Below are 22,233 nucleotides of genomic sequence, written 5' to 3'. Positions count from 1 at the left end.
ATTAAAGGCAATTCATTGAATATTTAATTGATTGGGCAGCCCTCTCATCTCGGGAACCAATTATGAGAAGCTGTCTCAATACAGCCTCAATCTTCTGGAGTTTAGAAGCATGGCAGGAGATCACGCTGAAATGGAACAAGATGCTGAAAAGTAGATGTAGAAATTTTGTTTCCACAGACTAGAAAATGAATGACCTCAGAGCATAGTCTCATGAAAAGAGACTGCTCATTTTGGACTAAGAGAAGGACTTGTTGAAGTTCAGTAACCCAGAGAGTTATTAATGCAGCCTGATGTAATATATTTAATGCTGAGCTCGACAGATTTCTTTAATCCTTAAAGGAATCAAGAGTATGGAGCAGTGCACTTATACAGTCAAAGTTCAGCCATGGTTATGTTAAAGATCATTATAGGCTTGAGGGGCTGTATGGAGATTTTTAAAAGTTGCATATGTTATTTGTCTGAAACTTTTAAGTGTCATAATTATTAAACCTTTGTGATCGTTTGATAGTGAATCAATGGTGTAAAGCATGATATCAATTGGCTCTTATCTTTGCACTGTCAGCACCTGTCCAAGTATTACATTTAAAGGACAGAACACTTCATGAAATTCACATTTTATGTCGCTGAAAATGCATCCAGGTTAAAATTCAATTCCGTAATCTGACTTCTCTGTTTAGTCGAGTGTCAGTGCAACTCGTTCGGTTTGTGACACCATTGCAAATCAGTGGTGGCAGTTCTATTTTGTAGTGACTGTGAAAGGTCGATGTAATCTGTAGGTCTAGTTTCCAGGTGGCTGCCTGTTACTTTCGATAGCTAGAAATAAGGCAGCAATTCTGGCATTTAAAAACTAAGCATTCGTCCAAATCTCTGTGGGGCCGTTATAAACGAAAAATGAGTTCTTCATGCATCTAGCTGAACAACTGAGGCATACGTGGATGAGGATTGTTTATATTCATTATTATTTTTTGAATTATAAAATTTAGCTTATTATGAAAAGGACCAGTGAAGCTAAAATTCAGTGTCATGTACAATGAGTTGTACGAATTGGCATAACTGATGTACCCTTCAGTTTGCAGCAGTTGAATTTTACCTGCAATTAACCTGCTGTGAGTACACAAGTAGCCTATGAGTTTGTAAAGTGGGCATTGCTGTTTGACACAGGTTTTTAACTGGTTCAGAATTTGCAGAACATGCTGCAAGTGTTAACTACTCGGAGCATGAACTGGATTGCACCCTTGCTATGTTTTGTGTATGCAGTGTATGAGCAGGATTCCCACTATCAACAGGAATTGGGAAATATGTGGCTGAAAAACCAAGACAATGTGTAATTAGCTAGAGTGAAATGCTGAGCTCGATCCAGGCACTGGATTTCCCTTTCTTCTCTTGTTTATTTTCAGTGGAAGTATTTTTGAGGTGCTCGTTTATTCAGCTTCAAACCTAAATTATGTTTTAAATAGGAAAACAAATATTTTTTCCACCTTTGGGCTCACTATCATTTAGAAAAGAACCTTACAGAGAGGAAAGCTGATATAGGGGTACTTCGTACAATTGAAGAGACATAAAAATGGCCATTCACGCCATCATGTTTATGCTGGTTGTATAAAAAAAACTGTCATGCTTAGTAGCGAACAGTCATCCCACACCTTCACTTTTTTGGTCCATAAACACTCTCTATATTCCTCTTGTTTCTGTTCTTGTCCAATTCTCTTTTGAAATTTACTTATGGAATTGTCCCTCACCATTTTTTCAGTTACTGTTCAGATCCTGACAACTCTGAGTGAAAGCATTCATTTCAAAGTCCTTGGGAATATTTTGTCAATTATTTTTGTATTTGACATCTATTGATCCAATCGGCAGAGGGAACAACCTTTTACTATCTGAATAAGTCTTCCATCAATTCATCTCAACCTTTACCGATTTGAGCAAAGCAGTTCTAAATTTCTTCCTCTCATTATAATTGAAGTCCCTCATAGAATCATAGAATAGAATTATAGAATAGAATCATAGAATCCCTACAGTGTGGAAGCAGGCCATTCAGCCCATAGAGTCCACACCATCCCACCCAGACCCAGCCCCTACCCTAGCTGTGTAATTCTGCATTTCTCATGGCTAATCCACTCAACCTGCACATCCTGGACCCTATAGGCAATTTAGCGTCATGGTGGTAAGCCTTCTCTGGCCTCGTTATAAGGCTTTTACATCTTTCCTGAAGTGTTGTATTCAGAATTGTCAGCAATATTCCAGCCAAGGCCAACCAGTAAATTGTGAAATTTTAGCATATCTCAATTTTTAAGCCCAACAAACATATTTATGAACTACAACTTGTCCTTCAAACCTTTTGTTCATGGACACAGAAGTTCACCTCCATTCACCGAAACTTTACAAATATGTACCATTTATAGCATATTATTTTCAATATTAATCTTCCCTAAGTGCATCTCTTCACAGTTCTTGGCATTGAGCTCCATCTGTCATGTTTTAGCCCTTTTACAAAACCATCTGTTATCCTCTAATCTATGACAATCTTTATGGCTGTCTGTTGTGTTGTCAACTTGTATGCCATCTTAAAATGTTAAAATGTTGCTTACTACATCTAAGTATCTGTCTTTTACAGAAATTGAACAGAGACAAACTGAATCTAGGATAATAGCACTGGAAATCACCAAGTCTGAAAGCATCCATTGACTACTGTCCTCTGCATTCTAATTCTCAGCCAATGCTGTATCCACTTAGTTATGATCCCTGTACAATCTGTGAGCTTTTAAAAAGAGATTCCATCTTCTCAAGAATTGTTGAAAGGATTACACAAGATTTCATGTTTTAAGACTTTTACTGTAACGCACAAGTCTATTTAAATAAAAAGTTTCCAGCAACTAGCAGCTCACAATTCTTAAGTCAAATAGATTCAGTTCCTGAACCATCTAAAATATGCTTCTAATTTTGAATTATAATACAATCCTTAATAAATGCTGCCACATCCTCAATTTTCTTCTCATTCATTTCTGAAGATTCGTAAACAAATATTAAAAACCCTTTCTTGGTTCCTCCATTTCTTCTTTAATGCATTCATATCATAATCCCAACTTGTCACCTATCGTATTAGATCTGCTATAAACATCTTTTCTGTTTAATCTTCATTATTATCTTTCTTACTTTTCTCCACCTGGTCCTTGCATTTTATTTTAAAATTCTTAATTCACTGCTGTTTATGTCTGTCTGTCCTTTGATCATCTTGTTGCTCCATTTTGTTATTTTCTGGGTTCCTTCAAAATTGCTGTGAAAAAAATTAGAATCAACAAAATGGAAAAGTCATTTATCTGTTGTGAAAAAAGATATAATTTCTGCATTAATACCTTTGTTATTACTGTATCAACATATAGTGTGTGGATTTCACGAGCGTAATAGTCTTTCCTTACACTGGAATTTTTTAATACCTTCAGATTGTGTCTCTCTTAATACCCACTCTATACCAAACAAAATAAGGTGTTGAATAAATTCCACAACATCATGGCTGTTTTACAATCACTTACTGTATTTTTTCTCTGCTCTCATAAATGATATTTCAGGAAAAGGAGAACATTACACTGGCAGGAATGTCACAGATGTATGACAAGTAATAGAACATAAGCAAACATTTTCCAACACTGACTTCAAAGAAAATAACAACAATATGAATAAAAATTGGAAGGGATGTAAATGGGACAGTCCATTCCAAATGTTCACAATCTTGAGAATGAAATTGTTCTCTCAGCTCCCTGCTTAACCTCCTCCTTTTGAGCTTCATCTTAAGTTACTTGTCACGCTGAGGATGGTGGTCTTGGGGTTCTGTGGGTATTTTCAAACCATCTCTGGAGTAGGCAGGTCTTGAACCCAAACCTTCTGTTTCAGATACAGGGACACCGCACTGTACCATAAAAGCCTAACATGTCGTCGTTGAGTATCATGGACATCTGAGTAAAATTGCTTCCACTTGATTAATCACTTTGTCAGAAATTTGCAGAAACAATGTCCTAGTTTGTTGCTGTAACTGTGCTGGGAGATCAGTGAAAAGCTTGGAGAAATCTAGGGCAGCACAGTGGCTCAGTGGTTAGCACTCTGCCTCACAGCATTAGACCCAAGTTCAATTCAAGCCTCGGGTGACTGTGTGGAGTTTGCACATTCTCCGTGTCTGCATGGGTTTCTTCCGGAAGCTTCGGTTTCCTCTCACAGCCCAAAGATGTACAGGTTAGGTGAACTGACGATGCTAAATTGCCCATAGTGTTCAGGGCATTAGTCAGGGGAAGCAAAGAGTAATAGGGTGGGGGAATGGGTCTGGATGAGATAATCTTCAGAGGGTCAGTGTGGACTTGTTGGGCCAAATGGCCTGTTTCCACACTGTAGGGATTCTGTGACTCTATGAAATAATGTACATAATCATTTCTCAAGAGTTTCTGCTTTTTTTTAAGTGCCTTCATGTCCTTCCTGTGAGAGTATTAACCAGGAAAGCATGCAGTATTCCAGATGAAGGTGCAGTTTTGTTACAGGTTCACCATCCTTGAGTTGGTTTTCTGTACAATTCAAAACTACATTTGCTTTACTTATAATCACTGCTATTTGCTAGGGAGTTAGTTACAATGAGCAGTCCACCAAACACCATCCTCCCCCATAAATTTTTGATGTGCTCTATCTTTTACAGGGCATTCTGCAATAACGTGGCAGTTGCGTTCCTCTGCAACCTCATACTATATAAAATCGTGTTATGAAAAATTGCTATAGAAAATTGCGCTGTAGAAAATTGCTCTAGCCATTCAGTAGAAAGTTGCATTATCGAAACATTGTCCACAATTTGTCATTTGTGTTACAGCAAATTCTGATTGATGAAATGTGCGTCATAGCGGTATGACCTGTAGATTAACACTGTTTAGTTTATAGTTTGAATGCTCCTTCACCATCCCTAGACTCTTCAGTGTGTACTTAGTGACACCAAAAGTAATTAACAATGCAATTTCCCATTCTCTTAGCTCATTTTGTCCCTAATCATTCTAACTCTGTTTATTTTCAATTCCTCAACCTCCTGTCTCCCCAAATGCCTGATCATATTTTGCTTCCTTTCTTTTTTGTTTTTCTTTGTTTCTTCCTTAACTTCCACATTATCTGTCCTTGTCTCTCTTGCTCTTATTTAACTTACTTTTTCCATTCCATTTTGCCTGTTACCTTTTTCATTTCTCCTCCAGCTCACCTTGTGCTGCTGCTGTTTTTTCCTGAGTCCCTGAATTGACCCTTGAGTGGGAATTCCTGCCCATAACCTGAAGGGTGCTGAAATCATTTCAACCCACAGTGGCAAAAATGGCATTGCTGGCTGAATACCCTTGATCTGTTATGTCCAAATGTAGTTGAGAGCACAGCACAGCAGGTCTGGCGGCATCCGAGGAGCAGGAGAATTGATGATTCAGGCATAAGCCCTTCATCAGGGATCACTTTCACCTATGTCAAAATGTAGCCTGGAACTCAAAATGCTGATTGGTTAATGTGCAGAGTATTGTGAGGTTGATGTTATGTAAATCCAAAAAGTAGGAGAAAATGAGGACTGCAGTTGCTGGAGATCAGAGCTGAAAATGTGTTGCTGGAAAAGCGCAGCGGGTCAGGCAGCATCCAAGGAGCAGGAGAATTGACGTTTCGGGCATGAGCCCTTCTTCAGGAATCCTGAAGAAGGGCTCATGCCCGAAACATCGATTCTCCTGCTCCTTAAATGCTGCCTGACTTGCTGCGCTTTTCCAGCAACACATTTTCAAATCCCAAAAGTAGTCAAAGCTAAATAATTCAATCCAAGAAAATTGACCTCTTGAATGTGACATCTGTTCTACTGTTTTTTTCCCCCTGCAGAATAATACTGTTTGGAAGCCAGACTCTTGCCAAGATTGCAGCTGTCACAGTGATATTGTCCTGTGCGAGTTTACCCAGTGTCGGAACCCTCAGTGTGATTTTCAGAAGGTAATTATGTAGTTATGCATTGTCATACCTTTGGAATGGTTGATGTACAGTGATAACCTAGGATATGGAAGCTAGTGATCTATAATTTGCAGAATTATTAGAACGTGCATTACATTGTTTAAAAATGTGCATTGTACCTGGATAAGTGTGTTTCACTTCTCACCATTTATGTGTTTGAGATCTGAAAATCTGCACTGTCATGGAAATGGATCATGAGCCATTGATCTCCGTTTCTAACAGGTTACCTGGTTGTGGCAGTGTCAGTCTTTCACTGTAACTTGGTTGGGTGCCAATGGTATTTTGTTTTCATCTTGGGCACTTACTTGAAAAATTGAATGTAAAATGTGGCACTAATGAGCTGACTGAAACACCAGCTGGATTATCAGCTTAGAGGTTTAATATTTCAGACACCATAAACTACAGTTACATTCCTAAGATAATATATATGTCAGTTTCTTTCTGGTATCCAAAAGCCAGGATGATGGGCAGGAGGGGACAAAAGAATTCCCCCTTACGGGAAAGCCACCAATTCCCTCCTCACCTCGTCCACACCCCCTGCACCCCATCCACCCTCCTCACCCTGTCCACCTTCTGTGCACTGTCCATCCTCAGTGCCCCGTCCACCCTCTGCACCCCCTCCGTGCCCTGTGCCCCCTCCGCGCCATGTTCCCCCCTCTGCGCCCTGACCACACTCCATGCCAGTCGAGTTTCACTGACTTTCTCAGGTGCATGTTTGTACTGAAGAGAACTTTGACACGTCTGAGCCCTCTTTGCAAATCAATAGCTTAATGTCATTTGGAAGGAGACCTGGCAGTCTGACTCTCAACCTAAAATAGGAAAGCAAATAAAAATCCAGACCAGAGCCTTGTCAGTTATGGTTATTATCCACAAGGTTAATGGTTGTTGCAATGTGGCAGGGGTCACAGAATTCTTTTTCCATTTAGACTTGTAGTGATTGGAACCAGGTTGGAACCTAGTTGAGAGAGTTCCTGGATTGGCCCAGGTTAACAATCCATAAGGAGCCCTGGCTGACAGAAAGAAACAGGAGTGTCAGAGAGCCTCCTCACTTTACAGACTGACTCTTGAGTTAGCTGGCCAGAATCCATATGCACTTGTAAATAAAGGGTGACTTGGTGACGGGATACTGGCCTCTGTGCAGTTATTTCAAAATTGATTGTTGGGCATGACTAAATTTAATGCAGGGTTTGTACCGTGCTATGGAATTACCAGCATGTCATTCCCTATACATGAAATAAAAATCCATGCTAGGGAGAAACTAATATTTATTCAACAGAACAAAGCTGCCAGACATGGGAACTGAAATCATGCCTTGAGGTAAAACAGGAAATAATGTGACACCACTCTTGCTGACATATGTAAAAAATTATAGAATTAAGGTATTTGTGATGTGGTGCTTGAATAAGGAATAGTTGTCTGGTATACCATTTAAGTTTCTTGAAAATGCCTTTGTAAGAAGAGGCTGCTTGTGTTCTTTCTATTTTATGTCTCACAATCATAGAATCTTAGAATAAGGGCCTGGGTTCAATTCCAGCCTTAGGTGACTATATATTGGAGTTTTGCATATTTTCCAGTGTCTGCCTGGATTTTCTCCCACAGTCCAAAGATATGCAGGTTAGGTGGGTTAGCCATGCTAAGTTGCCCTGTAGAGTCCCTGCAGGCTCAGTGGGTTAACTGCAGTAAATGCGTGGATAGGTGGGTTTGGGGTGGGATGTTCTTTGGAAGGTCAGTACATGCTTGATGAGCTGAATGGCCTATATCTGCATTGTAGAGATTCTGTGATTTTATTGTGTGTCAAAATATTCTGTCTCGCAACAACCAGCGTCTTGATGGGAATAATATGTCACTTCAACATTAGTGATGTGTGTACATGATCAACATTTTGATTTACTAAAATCTTTAGTGACAATATTTGAAAGTATTGTGTAATACGACCGTGCTACTTACAACCTTTGGTTTTTAGGAATTGCAAGTTTATCTAGAATGTATCATGAAAGTGGTGCAAAGAAGTAATTTAAAAACTGTTACTAAGCTGTTAAGCAAGTGTTGTCTTTTAACTGTAAAAGACGATCTTGGAGTATTGTTCTACTTTTAACTTTTACGTACACTATTTTATATCACATGCTTTGTTCTTACTGTTGTCAGGGTGAAGTCTTCAAAATAAGCCCAAACAATTGCTGCCCTGAATGTGCCCTGAGGACCCAAAGCTTCTGTGAATATGAAGGACAAGTTCATGGGGTAAGCATTCACATATCCTGAGATGTGTTCATGGTAAAACAAAAAATATTTTGAACAAAAGAAACATTTAAAATATATATTGCATCGATATTCTCTTTGTGTGCATTTAAGTGAAAAAAAATCTATTGCCATTTATCATAACCATTCATGGTATTGCACCATGTCTGGAAGAGAGTTTACCTTATTGGCTTTAATTTAAGATTTTTTTAATATGAGAGTCATGGAGTTGTACAGCAGAGAACAGACCTTTTCAGTCCAACTCGTCCATGCTGACCAGATATCTTAAATTCATCTGGTCCCATATCCCTCTAAACATTTCATGTGCCCTTCCAGATGCCTTTTCAATGTTGTAATTGTACCAGTCTTCACCACTTCTTTTAGCAGTTCATTCTGTACATGCACCACCTTTGCATTAAAAGTTACCCCATAGATTCCTTTTCTATCTTTCTGCACTCAGCTTAAACCTATGCCCTCGAGTTTTGAACTTCTGTACCTTGGGAAAAAGAGCTTGGCTATTCACCCTATCCATGCCCTGCATGATTTTATAAACCTCTATAAAGTCACCCTTCAAGCTCTCATGCTCCAGCAAAAATAGCCATAGCCTATTCACCCTCTCTCTATAGTTCAAAACCTCCAGCCCTTTTAAATATTTTCTGAAACGTTTCAAGCATAACAACATTTTTCCTTTAGCAAGGAGACCAGAATTGAACACTTTTTTTCAAAACTGGTCTAACCGATGTCCTGTATAGTGGCAACATTGCCTCAAATCCTATACTCAGTAGGCATACCAAACACCTCCTTCACTATCCTGTCTGCCTATGACTCCACCTTCAAGGAACTATGAACCTGCACTTCAAGGTTCTCGGCAACTCTCCCCAGTACCCTACCCTGAGGTGGATAAGTCCTGCCCTGATTTGCCTTTCTAAATGCAGTACCCTCACATTTATTGAAATTAAACTCCATTTGCCAACGTTTGGCCCATCTGATCAAAGTCCCATCGTACTCCGAGATAACCTTTTTTGCTGCCCACTACACCCACAATTTTGGTGTTATCTTGAAACCTACTAATCGTTCCTCCTATATTCACATCCAAACCATTTATATAAATGACTCAAGCAGTGGACTCTACACTGGTCATTGTGGTACACTGATGGTCACAGGTTTGCAGTCTGAACATCAACCCTCCACCATCCCCCTCTGTCTCTCCTACCTTCAAGCCAACTTTGTATCCAAATCTCCCTGGATCCCGTGTGATCAAATCCTACCAGGCGAAACTTTGTTGAATTCTTAAGACTCAGTTCATAAACTGTAAGCAAAATCCTCACATCTGTCAGGCGCTGTTTTTACGTTTCTCAATAACATAAAGAATTTATTAATGTATTCAAATAGAGGATTTTAGACATCAGGCATGGAGAAATGGCAGGTGAGCAACATTTGTTGCATCTGAGGAGTTGGGCAGTACTGTGTTAATCTTAAAGCAACATGTGTTGAAATGATGAGATCTTGGGCTGACCAAAGCATTGTCGAAGCTTTCAGCAGCAGCTCTGCTTTGGCAGAGGCTGAGCCAGGAAATATTCAAAGATGGAGTCATTGTTTATTTGATAGAGACAATGTGGTCAGACTTCAGCTGAGGATTGAATATTTTGTAGAGTTTGCAAACATTCTGGTGGTCGAGGAATGAGATGGCATTGATGGTGAGGCAGTGGAGTTTGTGGTACGTTCAAACGTTGCTGGAAATTATGGCTTCTGTATGACTTTCAGATCATCAGATCACTAACCTTGGAACAGTTCTCATCAAGTGGTCAAGAGAGTTGGTGGGGCAGTTGACACTTTCTGTCTGTTTGTAAATGATGTTACCAAGGAGAAGCATGAAGATTCTATTATGCACTCTTTCAATTTTTTAAAATATTTTTCTTTCTGTGGGATAAAGACTGAAGACATATTCACATCTATTTTTATCTTATTAGGATATCCCAAATGCATTGCCATCCATTAAATGTTTTTGGTGTGCCTTCACTGTTTTCACAAGGTCCCACCTTGTGAAAGATAATGGTCAGAAATTCTATGTCTATGATATTGCTTGAATAAGAAAAACTGGCCTAGTTGTGATGGAGAATATCCCTGCTGTTTTTTGAAATTGCATCAGGAATCTTTTACACCCACTGGTGAGGGCGGATGGGACCTTACTTAGTGTCCCATCCAAAAAATTCCACCTCTGACAGTACAGCATTGTCCCAGGACTGCCATGGGCTGTCAAGCTAATTCTGTGAACTCATAGTATTCGCACTGCATTTTGTGGCCTCATTTGGCTGGTGGGCACCTGAGATGAACTGTCTCCAAATGGAGCTACGATTTAATTTGAATTCCCTTAACTTCTCAGAGTGTGGCAGGGTCAGCAATAGAATCATAGAATCATTATAGTGTAGAAGCATGTCATTCAGCCCCTCAAGCCTGTGCCAGCTCTCTGAGGATTTTAATTTAGTGCCAGTTGCCAAATAACATTTCCCCCCGTGATCCAGCTTACTGTTTCGCTTTAATTAGCCGTCCAATGCCCTCATGTCTCAGTCTAACCTGTATCCACTGTGTTTCCTGAAAGTATGCACCAAACTTGATGGTTCACTGTGTAGCAAAAAAGCTTTTCTCATCTTATATTTGCTTCTTTTGCAGAACGTGGTAAGACTGTGCCTTCTGGTTCCCAAACCTTTAACAAGCAGTAATAGTTTCTCCCAATTTACACTCTTTAGGTACTCTAAGATTTTGAAAACTATGATCAGACCTCCCCTCTGCCCTTGCCTCTCCAAGGAAAGTGGTCCCAAATTTTCCAATATATCCTCATAATGAAAGTGTCTCATCCTTGAAATCATTCTTGTGACTTGCTAAAATGCATTCACATCATTCATGAAGTTTGGTACTTAGAACTGCATATAATACTCAAGCTAAAGTCTAATTAGTATCCTATTGGAGTTCTTCATACTCTTCCTGCTGTCGTACGGTCTGTCTTTACATAGGAAGCCTGCAAAACATCATGTTTTTTTAAGCAGATCTCGTAACCTATCCTTTTACCTTTAGTGACTTAGGCATCTATATGCCTAGGTCTCTCTGGTCCTGTCCAACCTATAGGAAAGTATCCTTTACTTTATATTGCCTCTTCATGCCAAAGTGCATCATTTCGCACTACTCTAGATTGAACTTCATCTGTCACCTATGTGCCCACATATTGAGTCTTTTTAAAGTTTCATATTGTCCACATCTTCATGTAAAAGTATCTTGTAAAAGTTTCATATTTTGTGTTGACTGCAAACATTAACATTTTCACTTGCGCACCAAAATCTAGATCATAGTATGCAGCAGAGAAAGTATTATACTGCATGTGTTACTCTAGCTTGAATAATACCCATTCACAATTAATATTTGGTTCATTTCACTCAACCAATTTTGTACAAGGTTGCTACTATTGTTTATTTTCTATGAGCTGTAGACTTCCTCACAAGTTTGTGGAAACCCATGTACAACACGTTTACAGCCTTGACCTCCCATCACTGCTGTTGTTACCTTTTCAGAATACTCCACCAAATCAGACAAACATTATTTTCCTTTAACAAATCTGTGGTAATGCTTTGCAATTAACTAAAATGTTTCCACATGTCTATTAATTCTATCCTAAATAATTGTTTCTAGAACTTTTCCCACCACTGAAGTTAAACTGACTGGTTTGTAAAGTTTGGACCTGTCTTTTGTATAACCTTTTTTCAGTAGGGCATAACATTTCCATTTCCCAAATCCTCTGGAGTCTCCCCAGTCTCAGGAAGACTGAAAAGTTATTGTCAGTGGTGCTGCAATTTCCACTCGCACTTCCTTAAGTGTCATTGGACGTATCTCATTCAGCCACAGTGCTTTGTCAACTTCATGTATGTTTACTCTATATTGACCAATTTTGATTTTACATCATCTGAAACTCTGTAATACAGAGCTCACTGTCCCCAAATGTCGCCTGACTGTCACTTGATCTATATTACCTCACCATTCCCAAGGCTCCCATTCTGGGAGTGCCTTTTGATTGGGGAACTTGAAAAATACTACATAGGAAATTATGCTGAGTACACACTACAGAGATAGTAAAATCATTGCTAGTAATGTTACAAGGATCTTTAGATTCTGGAAAAGTAGTGCATTAGCATGGATAGAGGATTGACTAACCAATAGAAAATAGAGTTGGGATGAAAGGAACAATTTCAGAATAACTACCTGTGACGGATGGAGTGCCACATTATGTACAACATAGATTAATGCCTTGGATGAGTGAAGTGTTTGCAGATAACATAAAATAGATGGGAAGGGGAGTGGTGAAGGTGATGTAATTTACAGATGTCTGCAGATAGTGAATAGGGAAGCATCTTGATAGATAATGTGGGCAAATGTGATAGTGGCAGGAAGAATAGAGGAGTTGAATATTCTTTAATGGAGAAATACTGCAGAAAGCCACAGCATGAAGAGATTTGGGGGCCCTTGTGCATAAATCACAAAAATCTAGCAAAGTGTTCAGCAGGTAATAGGAAAGGCAAATGGAACATTGGCTTTTAGCTCAAAGTGGGTGGAACATAAAAAGAGATCACTCATCAAAATTCTCAACAAATAGTCAGACCACTTCTCAAATGCTGTGAATAGTTTTGGTCCGTTTATCTGAAGAAAGAGATACTTGCATTGGAGGCAATCTAGAGAAAGCTCGTACGATTGATCCCGAAAATGGAAAGATTTTTGTGTAAGGAAGCATTGAATAGCTTGGTCTTTATCATTGGAGTTTAGAGCAACGAAATGTGACCTTATTGACAGAAAAATTCTGAGGGAGCTTAACACTATAGATGCTGACAGATCGTTTGCCCTTTTGGGAGGTCTAGGACATTAACTTCAGCATTTAAAATTGAGACTTGGAGAATTCCTTATGTCAAACGGTGGTGAATCAATGGAATTCTTTAGCATAGAGGGCTTTCAAGGCTGGGTCATTAAGTATATTCAAGATGCCTTCTCCTTTCTAGTTTATAAGATGATAATTCTTCACCCTTACTCAAAAATTAGCTTGCTCTCCTCTACCTGTAAATGTTTGCTTCTCCTATGTCAATTCAGAAATTTACATTTTTCTCAATTAGTTATGGTGGCCTAATAGAACAATTCTAGTTTTTTCTTGAGATTTTTAAAACAAAAGTCCACTCTGATGAGAGATCATTAATCTGAAATGTTAACTTTTGATTCTTTCTCCATAGATGTTCCCTGAAATGCCGATTATTTCCAGCCTCTTGTTTTTATTTTTAATAAATGTAGAGCTCTATTTTATATTTGCAAATGTGTTGCTGGTCAAAGCACAGCAGGTTAGGCAGCATCTCAGGAATAGAGAATTCGACGTTTCGAGCATAAGCCCTTCCTGATGAAGGGCTTATGCTCGAAACGTCGAATTCTCTATTCCTGAGATGCTGCCTAACCTGCTGTGCTTTGACCAGCAACACATTTGCAGCTGTGATCTCCAGCATCTGCAGACCTCATTTTTTACTCTATTTTATATTCACATGCAATAGCTCAATAAAAAGCAGCCAGAAGCCACTTTGGTTTGATAAACAGAAGAAACCATAATTAATAAAGTAAATAGTGCTGAAGCAAACCATTATATAAATTGTACAATAATATAACTCTTGCAATGTTACAACTCCATACCAATTGTTACAGAGGTTTCACTGCTTCACGTTTTGGTTTGTTGTCATTTCGGAAACAGGCAATTATTATTCTGTGCTGTCACCTTCGTGACACAACAGACTCGAGCATTGTAGGCATTTCGCAACTGCGTTTACTGCCTTGTCACACCTTCAATAATTGTGTTAAATTTTTTGCTTACGGGGAACTGTGTACAAATCGGTGTTTTGGATTCCACCCATTGTAAAATTAATATTCAAAAATAAAACTTAGATGACAACAATCATGAAAGCAATATCAAAATGACGACAGAGGAGCCCATTGTTGAAGTGTGGCGACTGTATTAGAAAAGCACAGAACATCAAACTTCCAAGTTAAATATGCAAATATTAGCAAGTGCTTTTTAAATTGATTTTTACCAGCTATTTGTTGTTACTTAGAAGTGATGATGCTTGCTCTTTCTGCTTTTAATGTTTGCAGCATGAGACAGAGTGGATGACCTCAAGGTGCATTATTTGCTCCTGCGCCAACAAGAAAGTTGAATGTGGCCCAAAATATTGTCCCTCTAATACCTGTGGGAGAGGAGAAATTGAGTACACCCCAGAAGGAGACTGCTGTCCAAAGTGTGTCAAAACTGGAGGTAGGACAGCCAACTTTACTGCTGCTTCTGTGCATCTGTTGGACTGTAGATATCATATGGAGACAAAGAAACTGTACAGTACAGAAGTAGGTCATGTTCGAACCATGTTGTCAAGTTTGTTTTGTGGTTTATTTTGTTTTTGATGTTAACTCATGAATACTGGAAAAAAAATGTAGGCTAGATGAAGAATTCATTGAATATTTTCATGCCAGTTTCTAGACTAACATAATACGGCACCAGGACTGGCGAATTTAAACCTCGTTTTGACCAACAAGGTTGATTAATTACTGATCTCCTCGTGAAAGTTCTCCAAGGGGGCAGTTAGGTGCTGGTGATGCATTAGCAAGCATTTAGTAGGATGATAAGCACAGATATAGTCCAAATAGGAAAAATTTTAAGGACGGACTGGCCATCCATGGTCAACTGAAAATTTCAAGGATAGTGTCAAACACTAAGAAAAGGAACATAATTGTGCAAAGAGAGGTGGCAGGTCAGAAGATTGGACATAATATTAAAAAGAACAAAGAAAGTTTACAAAATTGAGGGGTATGGATCGGGTATATAGGCAAAGTCTTTTATATGGGATCGGGGAGTCCAGAACTAGAAGGCCTAGGTTTAGGGTGAGAGAGGAAAGATATAAAAGAGACCTAAGGGGCAACTTTTTCACACAGAGGGTGGTTACGGGTATGGAATGAGCTGCCAGAGGATGTGGTGGAGGCTGGTACAATTACAACATTTAAGGGGCATTTGGATGGGTATATGAATAGGAAGGGTTTGGAGGGATGTGGGCCGGGTGCTGGCAGGTGGGACTAGATTGGGTTTGGGATATCTGGTCAGCATGGACGGATTGGACCGAAGGGTCTGTTTCAATGCTGTACATCTCTTTGACTCTATGACTTTGACTCCATAACTACTAAAATATGAATAAAAAATGAAAATTTAGTGTATGAGAGAAAGTTAGCCAAAAATACAAAGGAGCAGAAATGTTTTGTCAGATATTTAAAAAGAAAAGAGGTAATGAAGTAAATGTTGAGTCCATAGAAAGTAAAGCTGGGGAATTACTTACACAGAGTAAAGAGATGCAGGTGAATTGAACAGGTAAGTTGCATTGGTCTTCACTAGAGAAGATAGAAGAAACATATAGGAATTAGCTGTAATCAGGTATTGAAAAGGAGTGAGGAACTCAAGGAAATGATAATATTCAGAGAGTTGCAGGGAAGTTGTACTCAGTAAACTGTTGGAACTGCGAGTTGATAAGTGCTCGGGTCCTGATGGATTCCATCCTTGAGTCGTAAATGAAGTAGTTAGTGAGGTAATTGATGCGTTGGTTTTAATTTTCCAAAACTCATCAGATTTGGGGAAAGTTGCTTGAGATTGGAAAGTAGCTAATATAAACATTTTATTTAGAAAGGGAGGTAATCAGAAAGCAAGAAACTCCAGGCCAGTTGGCTTAGCATCGGTCAAAAGGAAAATATTAGAAGCTCTTCTGAAAGAGGTTATAACGGTTCTTGGTAAGCTTAAAGTAAACAGGCAGAGCCATATGGTTTTGTGAAAGGGAAATCATGCTTAACTAATTTATTAGAGATTTTTTAAGAATAACTTATGCTATGAACAATGGGGAACCAGTAAATATGTTGTATGTAATTTTCACAAGGAATTTAATAAAGTGCCACATCAAAGGTTATAGCAGAAGCTCAACGCTCATGGCATTGTGGGTAACGTATTGGTGTAGACGGTAGATTAGCAGGTGAACAGGAAACAGCAGGAATAAATGGGTCCTTTTCAAGCTGCAGAATGTCATGAGTCATGTGCCACAGGGGTTGGTGCTGACACCTCAACTCTTTCACCCAAATTATTTATATAAATTAGAGGGACTGCAAGTGTAGTAATGAAATTTGCTGATGACACAAAAATACGTAAGAAATGTTGCAAAGAGGATGTAAGGAGCCTACGAAGGGATAAAGATAGGTTAAGAGAGTGGGCAAAGAACTGGCAAATAGAATATAAATGTCTATTTTGGCAGAAAGAATAATAAAAAACAGCATATGATGTAAATGGTGAAAGAATACAGGGAGATTCTGAGTGTCCTCATGTGTCGATCACTGGTTAGTATGCAGGGACAGCAAATCAGCAGAGCTCATAGAATGGTCACTGTCCTTACAGAGGGATGTTAATGCACTTTAGTAATTCAGAGAAGTTTTACTTGACTAATACCTGGAATGAGTGAATTGCCTTATGAGTGAAGTCTAGACAGGCTAAACCTATATTATCTGGAGTTTAGAAAAGTCGTGGTGACTTAATTGAAACATAAAATCTGGAAGGGAATTGTCTGTGTGTATGTGGAAAGGCGTTTCCTTATGTAGAAAAGTCTAGAATTGGGTGGGGGAGGGGAGAGTCACAATTTAAAATTAAGTGATCACCAATTTAAGACAGAGAAGTGGAATTTTTGTTTGAGAGTTGAGAGTCTTTGGAATTACCCTCTTCAAAGGCAGTAGATACAGATTTTTAAATAATTTAATGCAGCGATAGATAAATTTTTGTTTCCCAAGGGGTAGAGATATGCAGGAATGTAGAGGTTCAAATCCAATCATCAATGGTCTTATTGATTGTTGGAGCAGGCTCAAAGAGCTGAGTGGCCTATGAATGTTCCTTGTTCATGTGTTTGTAAAAGTGAAGATCAATAGGATGAATGAAAATTATTCCAGAATAGACACTTGGTGATCTGCAATAGGATTTTAAAAAGTCATTCATTGAGGTTGTGGGCTTCACCGGCCACAGTAAAGACAATGTTATTGTCCCTCCTTAATTGTCCTTGTGAAACTGATAGAAATGTGTCTTTCTAAATAGTTGGAGTCAATTTAATGTAGATACACCTATAATGTTGTTAGGGAGGGAGTTTCAGGATTTTGATCCAGCGACACTGAACGATTGGAGAAGTATTTCTAAGTCAGGATGGTGAGTGGCTCAGAGGGTGACTTGTAGGTGGTGGTACTCCCAAGTAACTGCTGTCCTTGCCTTCTGGATGGTAGCAATTTGTGCAGTTGGAAGGTGCTGTCTGAGAAGCTTGCTAATTTTTTTTTGTGTGCTTTAACAGTCCACTTGTCTGATTTCATAGCACTTACGTCTCTGAGTTAAATGATAATCAGTTCAAACCACACTCGGAATTTGAGCATATAACGTAGAGAGGTAGTCTGACATCTCATTGTAGTATTCAGAGAATATTGCACTGTTGGATCTACCACCTTTTGGTCAGCATATTAAACACTGACCCTGTATTCTTGTTCAGATTGACATAAAAGACCCTCATAGTACACGATAGAGAAGGTTAACCAGTTGTATAGCAAGCATTCAATCCTCAGTGATCACCATGAAAACAAATTAACTGGGCATTTATATTGGCATCCTCATTCATCCATGGCCCACAAGTGGCCGTGAAATTGTTTGTGAAGTTCTTTAGATGTCTAAGGAATAGGATGTTATTTAACAGCAATTCTTTCCTATTTTAGATTTAATTGCTTTCAAATATGGTCAGTTCCAATAGAATGCAATAGTTCCATCCTTGTGCAATCTTGTGTTATAAAAAAAATTCCATAACAGCCGCATTTAAACTAATGGGGCTGGAATCACATTATAGCCAGTACAGATAAGTTTGCATACTACAAATAACAGTCTAAATTTTTCAATCAGGTTAAAGTCAATTTGCGTTGAAGAAACATGTGTTGCAGCAGAACCAACAATGTAAATCTGTTCTTGTGTAATCAAAATAACAGGGCAGCAACGAATTTCACATCTTATTTTTCCATGTTGCTAATTTTTTGCATCAATTACTTCTACAAACAGAGTCATGCCTTTATGAGGGAAGAATGTATAGGGATGGTGAAGACTGGAACTTAACCAATTGTTCAAAGTGTGTCTGCAGTAATGGTGAGGTGCAGTGCTACATTGCAGAGTGCCAGCCGTTATACTGTAAGAAGGTATGTGGCAGATTCTTGTACTGTATTTAAATTTAAAAGTGAAAAGTCATCTTCAGTTATCCATCCTGAGACAGATGTCAAGCTCTGACCTCCATTTCTTGCCTATATTTATTTTAGCACAGAACTTCACATGTCTTGGGATTCGATACATTTCAGGACCTGGATTGCAATTATCAAACGCAAATTGGTTTATTGGCCCATGTGAAGCATGGTCACCATAAAACCTCACCAGACACCAACCTGCTGATGAGTGTGGCATGTTGTGCAGCCAAATTCCTGTCTTTCCACAATTGACAAACTGCAGTGTCATGTCCATTTGGAACCTGGAGCTTACCTGTTATATTTGAATAAGGTTGGAACCTGAAAATCATTGGGCTTTGGCTTTGACTTCAGGAAGACAGTATGCTGGGGTTTTTTTTGCCAGTTAAGGACATATGAGTCAAGGCAATTTGAACCCATTGTTTCCTCTCATTTTTCCATATTTTTGTCTCCCAGAGACTTTGGGAAGTGGCGGGGTAGTGTGTCCAAGGTTTGGATCTGTCACTTCCCTAAGTAGGCCTGTAGCAGAGTAGAAAGCCTGTGGTACTAAGGGAGTTAATGGAAAGGCCTGGCCTTATTCTCTGGGACATTTGTCCAACTCCCTACATCAATATGATGCCCCCAGACCCTCCCCACTCCAGCTAACCCTCTCCCTCCATCTGTCCACCCAACCCAGTCCTCCTTAGTGTTTCCTGTGTGTCCTTGATAGTGACTCACTCAATTTCTACAATGCATGTAACACCATTGAAAAGGCTTTGAAATAAAATTTTTTAAGAAAGGCTCTGAAAATCAAGGCAACACCGAATTCTTTCAGTGCGCTTTAATAAAACTGTCAAATATTGAGCCATTTTATTCTATTGGCAATCTGTTTAAATAACAAAATGAAATCTCCTTCAGTGGTTATTACATTGTGAAAAGTATCAATTCTTTTTTAGAAGCCAAATCACAAAGACAGATAATTCTTTAACACCCATTAAAACTCAATCCTTTGAACAACTGAAAAACAAACATATATGAAGTGTTTTATTAGCTTTTGAAACTCAGCCACATATTCATAATGAAATCAGCTGTTAAAATAATTTCATTAAAGCAAACCAGTACTATTAAACATAATTGAAATTACTGATTTTGAAGTCATGAACTGTTGATGAGAGTATTTACTCATCAGTCGGGAGTTTGTGGTGTGATTGTTTTGAGAGGATTTTCACATTTATGACCTAACCACCTCAATTTCCTTAATTCCTGAATCAATTCCAAATGATTTTGGGACATAAAATCTAGTCACATGTTTCTGTTCCAACCACTTTGCGCACACACCAAAGCCTGCTCTTTTATTCTGAATACATTCTACTTATAGCTATTTCCTAATCAGTCAGTTCAGAGATGTTATCACACACCTCTGAAGCAGGTGGGGCTTGAACCCAAGCCTCCTGGCTCTGGGATAGAGACACTACCACCATGTACAAGCACATTTCATATTCCACTGTTCTGTGTTTTTTGTTAACATTTCAATTGCCTAAACACTGAATTGCTTCAGTACTCTGCCAAGTCATAATCTCTGGAATTGATACTTTCAAGGTAATTCATGGAAAGAAATTGCATTAAAATATTATGTGTATTGTCTGCTTGTTTTTAATGTACTGGGATTTAACGCAGCACAGTAAGAAAACATCTGTAAATGAATCCACTGGGTTCTAATTGGTATAGAATATTGAATGATTTCATTGTATTTAAGATTTTAAACAGGCAAACAAAAGAGATTAGTCTCAAGTGCAACTTAGAAAACTTGCAGCATGGAGTTTCTTCATCATGCTTGCTTGCATTCACTCTGTACAGCCAGTCTAATTCATAAAAGGAAACTGCTTTTATTTTACTGTGAGGTTCTTAGTAAATTCATAACATCAGCTTTTTTTTTGTAGCTTGCCTTAAACAATGCGTATAACTATGTTTGCCAGCCATGTATTAATTTTACTGTATAAAATTATCAACATACTCTTGAAAATTGAACAACTTGCACTTGTGTAGCTTTCTTCACTTGCAGAGAATATACAATTAAAAACCTGACAAAATTAACTCTAAAATATTAGTATAATGTGTTCACTCTTTGCACAATCCCAAGGTGCATTTGTTTGTCAAGTGAGGACAAACTCCACACAATAGCCCATGGTGGGAATCGAACCTGGTTTCCTGGCGCTGTGAGGCAGCAGTGCTCACCATTGAGCCACTGTGCTGCCCTTGTCAGGTAGATGCCAATGTTGTAGTTGCACTAGAACAGCTTGAGTAGGGTGAGGCATGTTCTGGAGAACAATTATTTATATTATTGCTGGAGAATGGTCAAGATCTATAGTCTTTGCAGTCTCTGGAAGAGGCGGAGATGCATCATCAATTCGGCACTATTGCAAATCTATCAGCTTTAATTCTTGCGCTTGTGTTTTGAACTCTGCCAACTTGAGGATTGGGATATATGTGAAGCTTCCTCTTCCAGTGAGCCATTTAATTGTCCTCCACCACTCACAGTTGGATGTAGCCAGATTCCAGATCTTAGATCTGATCAGTCTCAATTTATCACTTACGCTGTTTGACATCCAAGTAAGCCTGTTCTATAGCTTCACCAGGCTGACACTTCATTTTTAGGTCTGCTTGGTGCTGCTCATGACATGCCCTTCAGAACCCCTCATTGAATCAGGCCTGATCCCCAAACTTGATGATGTAGTAGAGTCGGGGGTATACCAGGCCATGATATTGCAGATTGAGTTGCTGATACTCATGGGTGTTCAGTCCTGAGTTGCGGGTGTTCTCAATCTGAAGACTAGTAATGGACTTTGATACTGTTGAGAGCAGATCCATTTGAAGCAAGCAGATTGGTGACTGAGGTTAAGAATATTTTCCCTTTTGTTATTTCCTTACCAAGTACTGCTGAGCCAGTTTAGCAGATATGCTAGTTTGGACTCAACCAGCTCAGTCAAGAGTGATGCTTTGTGGACTTTGTTGTATGTACTCAAGCATTCTATGTGGCTTGTAGACAGTGAAGTTTGAAGATGATGACTAGAAGAATCTCATAAAATGTTTAAGTTTTTAAAAGTTTGAATTGAGATTTCAGTGACCGAGTGAGAGGTAGGGACAGAAGTGAATGATGTTTTGGTGTCAAAAGAATGTGCTGTCCATGAATGACTAGGTTGGCAAGAAGAACATAGAACATTACAGTGCAGTACAGGCCCTTCAGCCCTCGATGTTGCGCCAACCAGTCATACCAATCTGAAGCCCATTTAACCTACGCTATTCCATGTATGTCCATGAAGAAAGCTGGGCTCACAGTCAAACAGTATACCTCGAGTTTGTAATTTGTATTCAATTTGGCATGGTAGCTTGAAATGTAAGATATTAATTTTTAAGAGTGCTAAAGTTAATAGCTTCATTTTAGAGTAAGCCAGAGAGAATGATGTTCACAACTGATTAGACTTAGGCTTAGGTTCTGGATTCCATCTCATTGTCATGGAATATGTAAATATATGGTTGATGTGAATAAATAAAATTGTTCTCCATGATACAGTATAGCATATTTCTTGCATTAGCTAGAGCTGTATTGATTGATTAAAGAACACTTCAAGTGAAAACTTATCTTTATTAAAGCTGCTTAAATAAATAATAAGCTTTCCCCGTCAAAGTTACATCCAA

At 38.8% G+C, this 22,233-nt stretch overlaps 1 protein-coding gene across 2 annotated transcripts in view; it reads left to right on the top strand.

Moving 5' to 3' along the window:
• Positions 1-22,233, top strand: part of fras1 (Fraser extracellular matrix complex subunit 1) — a 439,192-nt gene that overhangs the window by 160,771 nt on the left and 256,188 nt on the right. For both annotated transcript variants that reach the window (XM_060826343.1, XM_060826334.1), the window contains exons 3-6: positions 5,863-5,970; positions 8,134-8,226; positions 14,386-14,545; positions 18,386-18,519. In XM_060826343.1, the coding sequence (XP_060682326.1) occupies positions 5,863-5,970; positions 8,134-8,226; positions 14,386-14,545; positions 18,386-18,519 (495 nt within the window). The remainder of the gene's footprint in view (positions 1-5,862; positions 5,971-8,133; positions 8,227-14,385; positions 14,546-18,385; positions 18,520-22,233) is intronic.

The sequence above is a fragment of the Hemiscyllium ocellatum genome, chromosome 1, assembly GCF_020745735.1.
Source record: "Hemiscyllium ocellatum isolate sHemOce1 chromosome 1, sHemOce1.pat.X.cur, whole genome shotgun sequence".
NCBI lineage: Eukaryota > Metazoa > Chordata > Chondrichthyes > Orectolobiformes > Hemiscylliidae > Hemiscyllium > Hemiscyllium ocellatum.
Note: the sequence above shows the minus strand (reverse complement) of the source record. Positions and strands in the feature narration are given on the sequence as shown.